The sequence below is a fragment of the Leuciscus leuciscus genome (genome assembly GCF_965113295.1).
Source record: "Leuciscus leuciscus genome assembly, chromosome: 3".
NCBI lineage: Eukaryota > Metazoa > Chordata > Actinopteri > Cypriniformes > Leuciscidae > Leuciscus > Leuciscus leuciscus.
In genome coordinates, this window is record NC_138727.1 from 58,785,366 (window position 1) to 58,801,482 (window position 16,117).

General features: G+C 38.2%; 1 protein-coding gene and 1 long non-coding RNA gene across 4 annotated transcripts in view; one reads left to right on the plus strand and one right to left on the minus strand.

Annotated features, from left to right (window-relative positions):
- Nucleotides 1–16,117, plus strand: part of LOC309493774 (uncharacterized protein) — a 55,948-nt gene that overhangs the window by 3,962 nt on the left and 35,869 nt on the right. Inside the window, exons 4-7 of one of the 3 annotated variants that reach the window (XM_082163016.1) lie at nucleotides 92–169; nucleotides 457–561; nucleotides 645–679; nucleotides 802–999. In XM_082163016.1, coding sequence (XP_082019142.1) covers nucleotides 92–169; nucleotides 457–561; nucleotides 645–679; nucleotides 802–999 — 416 coding nt within the window. Of the gene's footprint in view, nucleotides 1–91; nucleotides 170–456; nucleotides 562–644; nucleotides 680–801; nucleotides 1,316–16,117 lie in introns of those variants that run through there. The other 2 variants (XM_082163015.1, XM_082163017.1) reach the window with 2 other exon arrangements.
- LOC309495575 lies at nucleotides 12,060–14,309 on the minus strand. Its single transcript, XR_014204720.1, has 3 exons — nucleotides 13,988–14,309; nucleotides 12,947–12,981; nucleotides 12,060–12,645 (listed from the first exon to the last, which is right to left on the minus strand). It is a non-coding gene; the product is annotated as an uncharacterized lncRNA (long non-coding RNA).

The following is a 16,117-nucleotide window of genomic DNA, read 5'->3' on the forward strand; positions in this document are numbered from 1 at the left end:
TGTGTGAATGTTGAGCTTTAGAGTTTATATGTGTTCATGTTCTCACTGCATGAGCGACACATTCACAGTCACTGGTGTTTCTCTCTGTCAGCGACTCATCAAACAGAAACTGAAACAACAAGAACAACAACAGGAAATACTACAGTTCAACTCTATCAGACAAACACTAGTAAACACACAAACTACACTTCCCACAATGCAGCTCTTTGACAACAAAGAATAAGCTCATTTTAGAGAAAGGAAATTGGTTTGAACATTTGTAGAGGCACGTTCTCGTGTGGTTAACTTGCTTTGACATCAACCACAGACAGAAGTGTTTCCTTCTGAAGAGTTGAGGTTTACCATTGCAGTTTCACGTCGGTTGCACAATATTATATAGACTATTATTCACTAAACAGTGTAATCAGAATCAGCATTGTGTTGTTGTGTTGTACATCTGTGCATTGTGTTGTTCAGATCTGGCTTCTGTTGCTGGCGGTCTGGGTTTGTTTCTGCTGGTTCTGACTCTGTGTTCTGGAACCTTCATCATCCTGAAGAAGAGGAAGAGGAAATCTGGGACAGGTAACAGTTTGTTTGTGATTATTAGTGTTATTATTTAGTTCTATTTTAGTGTGTAAATTGACTGACTCTCTATTTTCATGCAGCTTTATTTCAGCAAAACATGCAGCACAATACAGAGGTGAGTGTTCAAATCTTTACCTGTAGAAGATCAGACATACATGTTAAATGATTGTTTATTGATCAACAGAGAGAAGTATCTACATAAACTATTCAATTATTGATGTATGTGTTGTTTTTCAGACTGACCGCATGTATGAGGAGATTCCAAACACAGACGTCACTGTGGTAACATCTTCATCCAATCAGACGCCTGCATCTTCATCCAATCAGACGCCTGCATCACACCACAACAACTGTACCGAAATCTCTACTGTTTACACCACAGTAACCAATCAGCAGCCTGATTCAAACCCCAGTCACACCCACTCGACCAATCAGGTGACAAATACAGACGGGGATTATTATGCCAATATAAAGTCTCCTGGAGCAACACAGGACAGCGGGACAGAACTGATCTACGTAACAGCAACACATCCACAAAACATCTCAACACATCCACATAACGTCACAACAAACGAGGGTCCGATATATTCAGTGATCAACCATAAATGAAAAAGACTCTCAAAATTTGGTAAAATCTACATTGTTTTAATTATTCAATCTTTTGTCACACTTTTCTGTACAAAACACAGTTTATAAAGTGTATAATGTATAAATAAAGTTCACAGTCATCTCACTAACAAGATAAGCTGAATTATTTTGTGATTTTTTTGTTTAAAAATGTTAGGGTTAGGTTTATTACACCTCATCTACTGTTAAAGCTAATAAAAGGTGAATTCCCTTCTTTTTTACCCTGTTTATCTTCTCCTCTCCTGGAGACGCTGTGTGAAGTGATTCTGGTGTTTCAGAGTCAGTGTCGCCAGATCTGAGTAACAAAACTAACCTCTTAGTAATAAAACTGAGACTGGTGTCTCAAACCTTCACTAATGGCTTTCATGAGCTGTGAAATGAAAGACAGTAGACATCTACTGTAAAATTATGAGACTTTTACTATTTAAATCTTGTGAACAGATTATTTATTTTTTTACCAAGAAACATTGTTTGAATGGCCGTCAATGGTGAAAGATGCTGTTGAAGCCGTATAGTGTAGTTTCAACATCTTCATATGGTTAATATGACATCTACCAGCAGGGGTTAATGGAGTTAATATGACATCTATCAGCAGGGGTTAATGGGTTAATATGACATCTATCAGCAGGGGTTAATGGAGTTAATATGACATCTACCAGCAGGGGTTAATGGGTTAATATGACATCTATCAGCAGGGGTTAATGGAGTTAATATGACATCTATCAGCAGGGGTTAATGGAGTTAATATGACATCTACCACCAGGGGCCCTATCTTGCACCCAGCACAATTGAGTTTGTACACCGACGCATGTTTCATTCCTATTTTGCACCTGCACACAGCAGACTTTTCCCTCCACAGACGCACGTCGGTAAACTAAGAAATGCATTTGCGCTCCCGGGGGCGGTTCAGCGCAAAGAGGAGGCGTGTTCCGGCGCAAACGTTCCCTGGTGCTATTTTGCAGGTTTAGAAAACAATTCCGCCACTAACCAGGAAAAACCTAGTCTTAAGTCAGTGGCGCGTTGCGCATGTTATTCATATGCTATTTAAAGGGCGCATGCTTGGCCATAATCAATGTAGCGTGTGCACAACGCGGATGCACTTTGCTTCTGTCATCTACACACAGACGCAGCAGTTCTCATTTTTAGAAAACCATACATTATTACAAGGAAAAATATTAGCCGAGGGAAATCATTGTTGTGTCCATGAAGATGTGAAAAAATAGGCATAAATCTAGCTTACATATCTACCCACATTTTTATACGCCTGTTTAACCGAAGCTGATTTGGGTGTGTTTCTCCATCCCCATACAATGTCACTTCTCTGTGTTTTACGGCCCTGACGAGAACGTCGGTCTCCTTGGCTGTGAACCGCTCCTAGCGAGCGCCTGGCAAATCCGCCGTTATAATAGCAATCCGCTATAGATCAAGCGTGCCTGCTCTTAAAGGGAATGTGAGATGTCGCTCTGATTGGTTTATTTCACGTTACGCCCAAACCACACCTATGAATAATGAAGCTACTTCAGACCAAACCATTTTAGAAATTACGTCGGGCGCAAGAGTAATTTATCCCTCCGGCATAATAGCAACAGCGCCCAAAACCCGCCCACAAAGTTACTTGCATTTCGCGCTTGATACTTGCGTTTCAGATCATTAAAATAGGGCCCCAGGGGTTAATGGAGTTAATATGACATCTACCAGCATGGGTTAATGGGGTTAATATGATATCTACCAGCAGGGGTTAATGGGTTAATATGACATCTACCAGCAGGGGTTAATGGGGTTAATATGATATCTACCAGCATGGGTTAATGGGTTAATATGACATCTACCAGCAGGGGTTAATGGGTTAATATGACATCTATCCACAGGGGTTAATGGGTTAATATGACATCTACCAGCAGGGGTTAATGAGTTCTTGCTACTAAACCTCAACATCTTGTCAAGAACTGTATAGATTTGATTAGATTTTGATTGAGTATTTAAAGGGGTGGTAAAATGCCCTTTGAGTATTTGAGTATTTGATGTCCCCAGAGTGTGTATGTGTCTGTTTTAGCTCAAAATACCCCACAGATATTTATATATAGCATGTTAAAATTGCAACTTTTTGAGGGTGAGCAAAAATGCACCGTTTTTGTGTCTGTCCCTTTAAATGCAAATGAGCTGCTGCTCCCGGCATAGCGGGCGGAGGTTCAATTACCTCCCCACACAGACATGCACTGAAAATTTAAAACAACTTTTAGCCTTTTATGTTCAAACCAGAATGAGACAATGATGGAGAGACTCGAGAAGAAGTGACAACATGTAGAATGCAACAGGACATTTCTGAATGGTTAGTTGATGAATTTATGTAGCTGATGTGGAGTTATCTTCTAGTCATTCCCTTGTGAAAAAAAATAAGTTGTCATTAAGAGTGATTTTTTGGTACCACTTAAGTGGGACTTTAAAGGTGCATTGCGCAAGTCTCTGAGTTTTTGCAGAACTATGCCCCCTCTGGCGGCAAGCGAAACTGCAGCCAGAAGTGTGCACGCTCACGGACAAAAGTTTTCTTTTTTTTATCTTACGTGGAGTTTGCGTTGGTGTTTGAAATGAACTACAAGCCGGTCTCTTAGAATCCATCTTCTACGGAGAATGGCGGCGAATACACAAACCTGCCAGACAGCCAGGTGAGCGTGCCGTGAACGCGCATGACGTCACGCCCAGTCTAAAATTCCGGCCCGAATCCCTCTTATTTTATTTTACTTTACAGGATTATAGAGACAATCTCAGTGATCAGAGAAGGACTCATTCAGCCCATCAGGCAATTGTTTAAGCATGTATGGGTTAGAAAACGGGTATTTTTAACATGAAAAGTTGCTTAATGCACCTTTAATACAACTTTATATTTACTTTCATAATTGCTTCTAGTGTCTTTAAAAGTGATTTAAAGTGCACTGCTCAATGCACTGACAAGCAATTAATGTGAACTAAAATATACTTTAATGTAATATACATGTACACTATTCTATAATTAAATACATTTGTAATTAAATTAATAATAAAGTTGCAATTTATTTCAAATTTGAATAAAACAAATCTTAACCTAGTTACAATCAACACAAATTAAATTTAAAACCCTCTACATTTACTGACAAAATCTCTAAAATAAATACATAAAAACCTTTGTTGATGCACAAGAAAAACTATACAGAAACCGTTACAACACTTTAAAGGGATAGTTCACTTTAATACTATGGAAGTCAATGGGACCAGTTAACTGGTTGGTTACTGACATTTTCTAAATATCTTCCTTTGTGTTCAGCAGAAGAAATACATTCATACAGGTTTGAAACAACTTGAGGGCGAGTAAATTATGACAATTTTCATTTTAAAGTGAACTATCCCTTTAACTCTCATTTAGAAAGAGTCTGGAAGACAATGATGCTTATTATGCACAGATTTCTCCCTCATACAAAGGTACCTAAACCTATCCATCACAGAAAACATTTTGCATTTTTACATTTTCAGAAAACATCATTCTGTATGATTTATAAGATTGTTTCCATGTAATTTACTGGTATTACTATACTTTTGGGGTAATTTGGTCCCCATAACCTAGGAATTACCAGTACACACATCATTTTAGACACACAACCCATGAATTAATACAAACAAAATGTGAAGAAAAGTATCATTCCATGTACAACACTAAGATTCAAACGGGTAATGCTTTACAAAAAGGTATTATTAGTTAACTACTTCAGTTAACATGAACTAAGAATGAATAATACTTTAAGCATTTATTAGTCTAAGTTAATGTTAATTTCAACATTTAATAATGCATTATTATATTCAAAAGTTGTATATAAAGTGTATTAAAATTAATAAATGCACTGTGAACTCACATGAACAATGATTTTAAATTGTATTAACTAACTTTAACAAACTATATTTTAATTAACTAATATTAACAAAGATTAATAAATAATAAAAAAATAAAAAAAAAGCTCATTGTCAGATCATGTTGGCTAATACATAAATTAATATTAACAAATGAGACCTAATTAAACTGTTACCGAACCTTGTTAATTTTAGCTCTTAAACCTCTACATAGCACCAACATTAAACAGGACAAAATGCTTACTCCAGCATTACAGTGAATATAAGTTTGTCTAAAAACAAAACCTGAAGAAATCCAAAGGCACTAAAACAAGAAAACCTAAATCATTTGTCACCAATTTTTTTTTTGAAGTTGTTGGAAAGTGCGGTTTATGTCAATGTCCCAGAAGCTCTCCAGAGTAAATGTGAATGGAAATGTTCCAAAGTCAGAAAAAATACCCCCCAAAAAAAAAGAACAGAAGGAAAACATTTGCTTATAAAACAGAGCCAGTCCATTATTATATTTGGCTCGAATGAATGCAAGAGATAGATATACAGTTGTGCTTTAAAGTTTATATACACCTTGCAGTATCTGCAAAATGTTAATAATTTTAGCAATAAGAGGGATCACAAAAATGTATATGTTCTCTTTTTATTTAGTACTACCCTGATGAAGCAGTTTATTCTGCAAAGCGTACGTACACTTTTGACTGCTAACTGTTGATGAATGTGTGATGAATTACCTCAGTCATCAGGGTCAGGTCGTAGTGCTGGGCAAGCTTCCTTCTAACTCCCACAAACACCAGGATTCCACTGACTACGCCATCTTCACTGACACTGGGCTTAAAGTGATTAAAAAATAGAGAACATTGTATTGCTACTTTACAGGGAATTAAACATAACTATCAATTACACATATAGATAAATGACCCATGCAAATTGAGAAAGGTAATCTTGAATTTTAAGCTTGCCGCACATAGCTATCTTCATGAAGGATGTTCCTCTATTTACCACGGTTGACACAGCAATGCTGCAGCCTTCTTCCTTTGGCTTGTTACCTGTAAAATATATTATGTAAATGCACAGGTGGAAAAGATAGAAAAGATTAAAAGCATTTACAAGCTATATGGATAGTTAGTGACTTGATAGTAGTGTTTTAGCTTGATCAAGGTGTGCTGTCTTGGCAATACATTTTGTACAGACTCTTGTACATCTACTGTCAAAAGAATATTTTATGCATATAACATTAACACAATTTACAAATGACTGAACATGTTAGGCATTAATACATAGAGGCAGGAAGAAGTACTTTAGAAACCAGCCTTTATTCATTTTTAAGAGATGGGGTTTGGGGCTGGGTCCGTGGGACTGTTTCTGGGGGATGAGTCTGAGGGAAGAACAGGAGACAATGGTAAGGAGAATGCAGAAGACAAAAGGTAAGTAAAATAAAAAGTGAATCCCCAGAAACAGTCCCACAGACCCATCCCCAAACCCCATCTCTGCAATAATAATGAATAAAGGCTGGTTTAAAGTACTTCTTCCTGCCTGTATGTATTAATGCTCATGGGTATCCGTAATGGGTTCCATTCAGACCTTAACATTAAGTGTTTTACTGTTATTTGTCAACAAGATTCAACAAGACATTTTCACCTGGCTATAGCCAATGTTTAGATCTGTTGTGGTAGTTATGCAAATTAGCACATCTGTATTTAGATTATGCACCGTTTGTCCATGTTAACAAACAATAAAAAAAAAAACTTGTAATACATTTTTTGTTTGTCTTGATGTAAGTAATCAACTCAGTATTTTTCATGGTCATATCTAAAGGTTACATTTTTTACCCTATTCATGTGAGAAAAATAATGAGTAGGCGTATGAATAGGATATATTTGGGTTTTTTTCGGAACTTTCCCCTAAAGGGATTCTTGGGGACTTTTTTTTCCTTACTCAGGACATATGGAGGATACAAAATCAGTTGAGTTTGATTCTGTTGCAATTTGTGCCCGGTTGACCCCCATTTTGGCTTAAAACGCCTGGACTATTAAGTTGAAGTTGTTCTAACTCATTGTGTTGTTACTCTGTAGCCTAAATCCACAAAACTTGACTCTTTCACCTAACTAAAAGTCAATATTTTTGTTCAGTGTAGTGTAGTCTAATTAAATGTGTTTAATTGACTTAGAACAACATAATGATATTGAAAGTATTCTGTTCACAGTTGTAAAATACAACACATTACTATTATGCTAAGACTCCTCTCATAAATTCAATTTTATTGTCAAATATTATGTATAAAACAATATTTTGTACTTGATTATAATGTACAAGCAAATGTATTGGAAAAATACATTTCAAGCATTAATGCGCACAGTATATATTATAGACTAAACACTTTTAAAATACATTAACAAATTATTTTTGGACAACACACCTGAGTTGAAATTAAAATAAATTATTTTCCATGTTTTCCATTCAAATTCTTATTTGATTTAGTATATTAGTCAATACATCAAAATAAATTTCCTTTAATAACTTATAACTTTAACTTTAATAACTTCAAAACACTATAACATAATTATTTAAAATGTTTAAGTAAAACTTAAGTAGACATTATTACAAAGTGCATTTTTAAAAAGTACACTTAAGTGTGTTTAAAAATATTGTCATGAAAGTGTAGGCTACTTTCTTCAAGTAAAACTTAATTAGACATTATTAAAAAGTGCATTTTTAAAAAGTGCACTTAAGTGTGTTAAGAAATATTGTCATTAAAGTGTATTCCATTTAAGTACACTTAAGTGGTCTTTAATTTTTATTATATTAAATTATCTGCAAGTGCACTTTTTAAAAAGTATACTTTTATTATTAAATAATTCAAATTTTGAAGCACACAAAAAGTACGCTTTCAATACAAAAAGTATGCTTTCAATACAATTAAGTACACTTCTTTTTCACAAGGGTTATTAGCCCACCCAGCCAAATTTGAATGATAAAAAAAGCCGTCAAGTAAATAAAATAAGCGATCAAAATCTTGAAAAAATTAGCAGTGGTCTCTGCTCCCAAACGCTGGGGGCGTGTCCGCTGGGGGCGTGTCCGCTGGCTGCGCTGAAACCACGCCCACTCGCTGGAAAGTTGACTCGCGGGCACGCACTGCCGATGATGGCACCAGTTGTCGGCTCAACGGGAGGATGAAGGCCGAGGTGGGAGATAGTCGGCTCGGCCCCATTCACTAGTAACAGTGGAGTGAATCCCAGTTGTCTCAGACGAAAGTTTATAAAACTATCCTATGTAAAATGATCACTACAGAGGCCGGTGTTGGTGGTGATCCTCAGCTCTCCATCAAGGTGGCTCTTCACAAAATGAATCCACTTCTTGTTGATATGATCGTTGTTCGGAAAATTTAAATAAGGACACCGATCTGTTTTGTAAGTGATCGCATCCAGGTAATACACATTTCCGTGACGAAGGCATAGCTAGCTAGCAAACTGTAGGCTGTAGTAACTAACTAGATGCGAAAGTTCGTCGAGACAAACTTTAAGTTGGCTTGAGAAAGTTTGGACCTGAACGTTTTTTGCTAGGCGGTTGCTAGGATGTTATGGGTGGTCGCTATGGTGTTGCTAGGCGGTTGCTAGGGTATTCTGGGTGGTTGCTATGGTGCTGCTAAGCGGTTGCTAGGGTATTCTGGGTGGTTGCTAGGCGGTAGCTAGGGTGTTCTTGGTGGTTGCTATGGTGTTGCTAGGCGGTTGCTAAGGTATTCTGGGTGGTTGCTAGGTGGTTGCTAGGGTGTTCTGGGTGGTTGCTAGGCTGTTTTGAGTGGTTGCTAGGGTATTCTGGGTGGTTGCTATGGTGTTGCTAGGCGGTTGCTAAGGTATTCTGGGTGGTTGCAAGGCGGTTGCTAGGGTATTTTGGGTGGTTGCTAGGGTTTTTTGCGTGGTTTCTAGGCGGTTGCTAGGGTGTTCTGGGTGGTTGCTAGGCGGTTGCTATGGTGTTGCTAAGCGGTTGCTAAGGTATTTTGGGTGGTTGCTAGGGTGTTTCTAGGCGGTTGCTAGGCTGTTCTGGGTGGTTGCTATGGTGTTGCTAGGCAGTTGCTAAGGTATTCTGGGTGGTTGCTAGGCGGTTGCTAGGGTGTTCTGGGTGGTTGCTAGGCTGTTTTTGGTGGTTGCTAGACGGTTGCTAGGATATTTTCAGTGGTTGCTATGGTCTTTTGGGTGGTTGCTAGGCGGTTGCTAGGGTATTTTGGTTGTTTGCGAGGGTGTTCTGGGCTGTTGCTAGGCGGTTGCTCGGATGTTATGGGTGGTTGCTAGGGTCTTTTGGGTGGTTCCTAGGCGGTTGCTAGGGTATTTTGGGTGGTTGCTAGGGTGTTCTGGGTGGTTGCTAGGGTGTTATGAGTAGTTAATAGGATGTTTTGGGTGGTTGCTAGGGTGTTGCTAGATGGTTGCTAGGGTGTTCTGGGTGGTTGCTAGGCGGTTGCTACGTGTTCTGGGTGGTTGCTATGGTGTTGCTAGGCGGTTGCTAAGGTATTCTGGGTGGTTGCTAGGTGGTTTCTAGGGTGTTCTGGGTGGTTGCTATGGTGTTGCTAGGCGGCTGCTAAGTTATTCAGGGCGGTTGATATGGTGTTACTAGGTGGTTGGTAGTTGTCACAGATGGTTACTATGGAGTTTTTATAGAGTTCTTAGCATGATTTAAAGGTCCCGTTCTTCGTGATCCCATGTTTCAAACTTTAGTTAGTGTGTAATGTTGTTGTTAGAGTATAAATAATATCTGTAAAATTATAAAGCTCAAAGTTCAATGCCAAGCGAGATATTTTATTTAACAGAAGTCGCCTACAAAAAACGCCTGGATTGGACTACACCCCTCTACTTCCTTCTTTAATGATGTCACTAGAACCGTTTTCTGACTAACCTAATACAGGCTTATTGATGGCGAACGACAGACGTGGTTGATGTTTATCTATAATTGGATACCGCAAAAGTTTAATTCGAAGTTGTTAGTTTGCTCTGTCCATTTCACCACGGACTGTTTTTCTAACTGTTTTTCTAACCTGGGATTAATTATCTTCAAGCAGGCTTCTCTCAGCGTTTCATACTGACGAAGGGGGCAATTTCAACTATATTCCAGCAAGCGGTAAGTAGTGATTTACTATGGAAGTAGCGATCAACTTCACATCGTTTCTCTTAGTAGGATGAAAATAATCTTACTTAAACTGTGATTAATATACAGAAAGCGATCAAAGAACAATCCCATTCCAATCGGCCAAGCTGTCAATCACACAGCGCGAGTTTATCTGACACTTGCCAAAACTCGTTATGAAATCAATGACGCTGTTACACTGCACAACGAAGCTCTTACTGTATTTATATACCTCATGTTTGCATTGGTGAAATCATTAGTGAGTGCAGAAACTGCGTTGCAATGATAAGATCTTCATTCACGTGATCAACAGGCTGTCATCTGCTCAATGCTCATAATCACTGCAAACTTTTATGTGATTGAAATAGATCTAAATACTTAAAAAACTTCTCATGATTCGTTAATCCCGATAGCTGTAATAGTAAAAACGTATAATAGCTGTAATAGTAAAAGTTTTCCAGATAGTTCCACATATAATGCCAGATATTTCATATGCAAGCATGTCAGCCAATCACAGCAGTGGGCAACAACACTGAAGTCTCTCAGCAGACACGCCCCTTCAAACAGAGTGTTCAAATCAGGTGATGAAATCAGGCTAGGAAAAATGCCTTTTATTTCTAAATTATAAAAAAAATTGATCTAAAAAACATACTAACATTATAAGGGCACCCCAGGAAACATTATAAAATAATCAAATTATCCATGGAATGGGACCTTTAACACTTAACTAATCGCTATTAGCATGTAGCTATTCACTGCTAGCATGTGTAGCATGTTGAAAGTGCTGTTTGCTAGCATGAGTCAAAAGAGCCAAACCTCATCTCTATATGATGTTCTGATACAGAGATATAGGTCTTGCAAAACGGTTGCTAGGTTACTCAAGTTTGGTTGCTTTGGAGCTGGGAGCTTTAAAATTAAGAAGTTTAAAGTGGTTTAAAGTTTAAAGTAGTTAAAAGTAGTTTGAAGTTTATGATAGATAGATAGATAGATAGATAGATAGACAGACAGACAGACAGACAGACACACACACACACACACACACACACACACACACACACACACTACCCAGATAGCCACTGGACGCTGTAACGGAACAGGGCCGCAACCGCAAAACGATAGAGCCGGGTCTGGCACGCATCCGCCTCACGGACTCGTTCCTGAGTCCAAACGCACATCGGGCCGAAGCCGTTTCTGGTCTGTTTTTAGGGGTTGTTGCGGATATGTGCCAGCGCCGATCCAGCACCGCCTAAACATCCCGTTACAGATGCGTAACGGGTGCGTGAAACGATTCCACCTACCGGAGCTGTGCCGGATGTGTTACGATTCCACTTAAATCGCACTGGATTGTCCTTTTGCCTTATTTTCGGCATTTTTGTCAGTTAGGGTATCATATTAACCTATGCTACCTAGGCATACATAAAGTTATTTTATAATAATGCTCTGTCTATCTACAGTAATTATCTTATATAGTTTTTCTGTGTAAAATAACTATGAAGTTATGTATAAAAATGCAATAAGTACATACATTCAAATATAAAGTTTGTATATTTACAGTTTTAATTTTTGGTCAAAGTTGTGAAACTAGACCTGCAATCTCTAATTAAGTACTTAATAATAGCAAATGTACAGTGAATTTCTGTTAAATTAACTAAACATACAAGTACGGAATACCTGCACACTTACAGTATTCATTAAACAAACACTGAACATCAAGATACGTGAATGATAGGAAATACAATCTTAGTATAGAATTTAGAACATGTAAAAATATCCACATTAAAAGGCAATTGCTGTATACCTTTATACTCTAATATAACTTGTTTTAAACATTTACAATTACATTTACAATGACATTTTATCCAAAGTGAAAATTAAGAGAACAATAGAAGCAACAAGTGCAGTGACAAGTCCCAGTTAGTGTAGCACAGTGCACAAGTTTTTATTTTTTTATTAAAACAAAGATTTAGTATTATTGGGTCAAGTGTTTATGAAAAGATGGATCTTTAGCAGTTTCTTGAAAATGTGTTGAGTTGGGCAGGTCATCCCACCAGCAGGGAACAGTCCAGGGAAAGGTCAGTGAAAGTGGTTTTGTGTCTCTTTGGGATGATGGCACCACAAGGCGCCGTTCACTTGCAGAACACAAGCTTCTGGAGGACACATAGATCTGAAGCAGTGAGTTTAGGTCTTGCTGCAGCATCTGGATCAGTTGCAGAGGTTTGACTGATGCTGGAAGAGCTGCAATAGTCCAGTCTGGATAGAACAAGAGCTTAGACAAGGAGTTGTGTGGCTCCGATAGGAAGGGCCGGATCTTTCTGATGTTGTATAAGGCAAATCAGCAGGATCACACAGCAAGGATGGTTTGGCTGAAACCATAAGCAGTTCTGTCTTGGCAAGGTTGAGTTGAAGGTCATTCATCCAGCAAGAATTTTCCATCAGGTAGGCTGAGATGCAAGCAGCAACCGTCAGATCCTTTAGCTGGAATGAAAGGTAGAGATATGTGTCATTAAGTGATAGGAAAAGTCATGTTTCTAAATGAAAAAGCCTAGTTACGCTACCAACAACAACAAAAAAATTAAATAGATGGGTGGAATCTAACACAATCGTGGTCTTACTGTAGTAAAACCAAACCTTGTGCAGTGGCCTCACAAGGATCAAATGAATATTCATATGGGAAAATATAGTATAAAACAAATTACATTTTCTGCCACTTTTAGTGAAATCATATGGAATCAGAAGACTTGGCCATTACAATATTTTAAATTACTTCTTCCCATACCTTGTTTGCCATGATAATTCTGCTTTCCACTTGACCTGAAATCACAAAAAAAAACAAAAAAAACTCAGTATTACATTTACACATGTAAGAATATGTTCCACTGAGACAATGCAAAACCTAAACTGACTATGATCTGGAAGCTGAGCAGGAAAGGCTAACAGTGAAGTTTTGAGCTGAGACACCTAACCTTAGGGGTGTAAGTTAACTGTCTGTTCATCTGGATCAATGCAATTTTCATAACCAATGATCAAAAGTATCCTATGAAAAAGGCTACTATGATGACCCCAGGCCATCCAAAATGTAGATACGTTCATTTCTTCATCAGAACACAAACATTCTATCAACTTTTATTTTATAAGCCTAATATATGCACATATGCATTCTATAGCTACGTGTTGGCAAGCAGATGCAGCCAGAATATGCAATGTATCATGTTGTGTTCATATTCTAGTCTCGTGCTTTCCTGTATCAAGTACAGTATTTACTGAATTCGTTTTCTTAACAGTCTTGAGATAACGTTAGCCATGTTTAACCCTTACAAAAATTAACTGTGGTTTAACCACAAAGAAAAAAAACAAGAAAAAAAACATGGTAGGCCTATTTGTTTTTGTAGTATAACTGTGGTTATTAAAAATGGTAATAAAAATTGGTTAGTTAAAACCGAGGATATTTTTTAAGAGAAGAATTTTCAGCTTCCAGACAGTGATTCAAAATGTCCCGCCATTTAAGAGATTGATTTACTGACAGATACTATCGCGTATTAACGAAGATTTTATTCACAATTAAACGGACTTTGATATGTATAACAAGTCTACGAAAGCTTGTTTTAGGTCTTTTGAGGTGTGGGTTCAACTGATCTTTCTTAAAACAGATGGAAAATGTAAAGACGCATGCTACATTTTCAGTGTTTTGCCCTCCAGCTCTCGCCTGTTATGACAGAACATAATTTAAGAATGCTAACGTTAGCTTGAAAACTGTAAACGTAACACAAATGTAATATAAAATATCGTTCACATGTAACTTAGTATATGAGACTCTTACCTCAGCCGGTGATCGGTTGGCATGATGTCCGCTGACGAACAAGGCTCACAGAAAAGGGTGTTATTTCCAAAGAATCCAAACGGACTGACAGACAACAGCTCCTGCTCACGGCTGCTCTTGACGAACACGATTGCTTTGAACCACTGTTGATCTCACAGTCTACTTCACGAGAGTAGACTGAATTCAAATCTCCCGCTTGCCCAAACTCGATCCTGATCAGCTAACGTTAACCGTTGTGGGCGGGAGTAAACAGCGGAAAAGTAATGGCGGCGAATTTGAATCTGCGTCATCTCGCGCGCGCGCGCGCGCACTCACACACACAAAGCCCTGAATGTGCAGCAACGGCAAATGCCTTTTATTTGCAAATATTTGCTGTATAATGACAAAACGGTAAAAATCTGGAAAAAAAATACAGACAATTACTTGTAAAATTACACTTTTTTTTTTTACAGTGTGTGCTGTAACGGACCTGTTGCTGTATAGTTTTTAAACACTGATAATATTGTTCAGCTTAATGACAATGCATTTATCTCATGCTCTAAGATAGAAAAATAAATATGCAGACAGGTAACCATGTTGTTTTGAAAATGTTTATTCCACGGAGTTCTTCACACAGTTTGAGAAAAGTATTTCGGATGTGGTCCACATCAGGTAGTCTCTGTCAAAACAGTGTTGGCTCAAATCCGTTTTGCAGATATGGGCCAGAGCAGTTTTTAGCCCTTTTTTAAATGCAGTCGGCTCAGATATGTATCACAGATTCGGGCCACACCAGTGTAGCCTATGTGAAAACAGTATCGGCTCAGATTCATATTGCAGATCTGGACCAAATCAGTGTCAGACACAGCTAATGTCTTTCGGTTACCTATGGGAAAAGTGATCTGGGCCAGATCTGTAAAATGATATAAATACTGAACTGATGGCAGTTAGATTGTTTAAGCTGAAACCTCTGTCTGGCACGGATCTGGTTCACAATCAGAAAACGTCTCTAAGATAGAAACGGAGGCAAGGGGCTTAAAACGGATCCGTGCCAAATGTAATTGCTATCTGGGTAACTCGCTCACACACTCACTCAGACACACGCACACTCAGAGTTTATGAGTTTATAAGTGTATAAATTGATGAGTTTATAAGTGTATAAGTTTTTGAGTTTAGAGTTTATACGTTTTTAAATGAGTTTAGAGTTCAGAGTTTATTAATTTATGAGTTTAAGAGTTCATAAGTCTATGAATTCATGAGTTTATTAGTTAATTAGTTATTCAATTTTAGTTATTTAATTAGTTTATAAGTGGATGAGTTTAGAGTTTATTAGTTTAAATGAGTCTCATTGGCTCATATAGTATATACATAGAATGGCAGTTTGAATTAGTCTTCAAGGTGTTTAGATTACATTTTTTTGATATTTTGGGTGGTTGCTAGGGTCTTTTGGGTGGTTGCTAGGCGGTTGCCAGGGTGTTCTGGGTGGTTGCTAGGCTGTTTTGGGTGGTTGCTAGGCGGTTGCTAGGGTGTTCTGGGTGGTTGCTAGGATATTTTGGGTGGTTGCTAGGGTCTTTTGGGTGGTTGCTAGGCGGTTGCTAGGGTATTTTGGGTGGTTGCTAGGGTGTTCTAGGTGGTTGCTAGGCGGTTACTAGGGTGTTCTGGGTGATTGCTAGGCTTTTTTGGGTGGTTGCTAGGGTATTTTGGGTGGTTGCTAGGCGGTTGCTAGGGTATTTTGGGTGGTTGCTAGGGTGTTCTGGGTGGTTGCTAAGTTATTCAGGGCGGTTGATATGGTGTTACTAGGTGGTTGGTAGTTGTCACAGATGGTTACTATGGAGTTTTCATAGAGTTCTTAGCATGATCTTGGCATGATTTAACACTTAACTAATCGCTATTAGCATGTAGCTATTCACTGCTAGCATGTGTAGCATGTTGGAAGTGCTGTTCGCTAGCATGAGTCAAAAGAGCCAAACCTCATCTCTATACGATGTTCTGATACAGAGATATAGGTCTTGCAAAACGGTTGCTAGGGTACTCAAGTTTGGTTGCTTGGGAGCTGGAAGCATTAAACTTAAGAAATTTAAAGTGGTTTGAAGTTTAAAGTAGATAGATAGATAGATAGATAGATACACACACACACACACACACACACACACA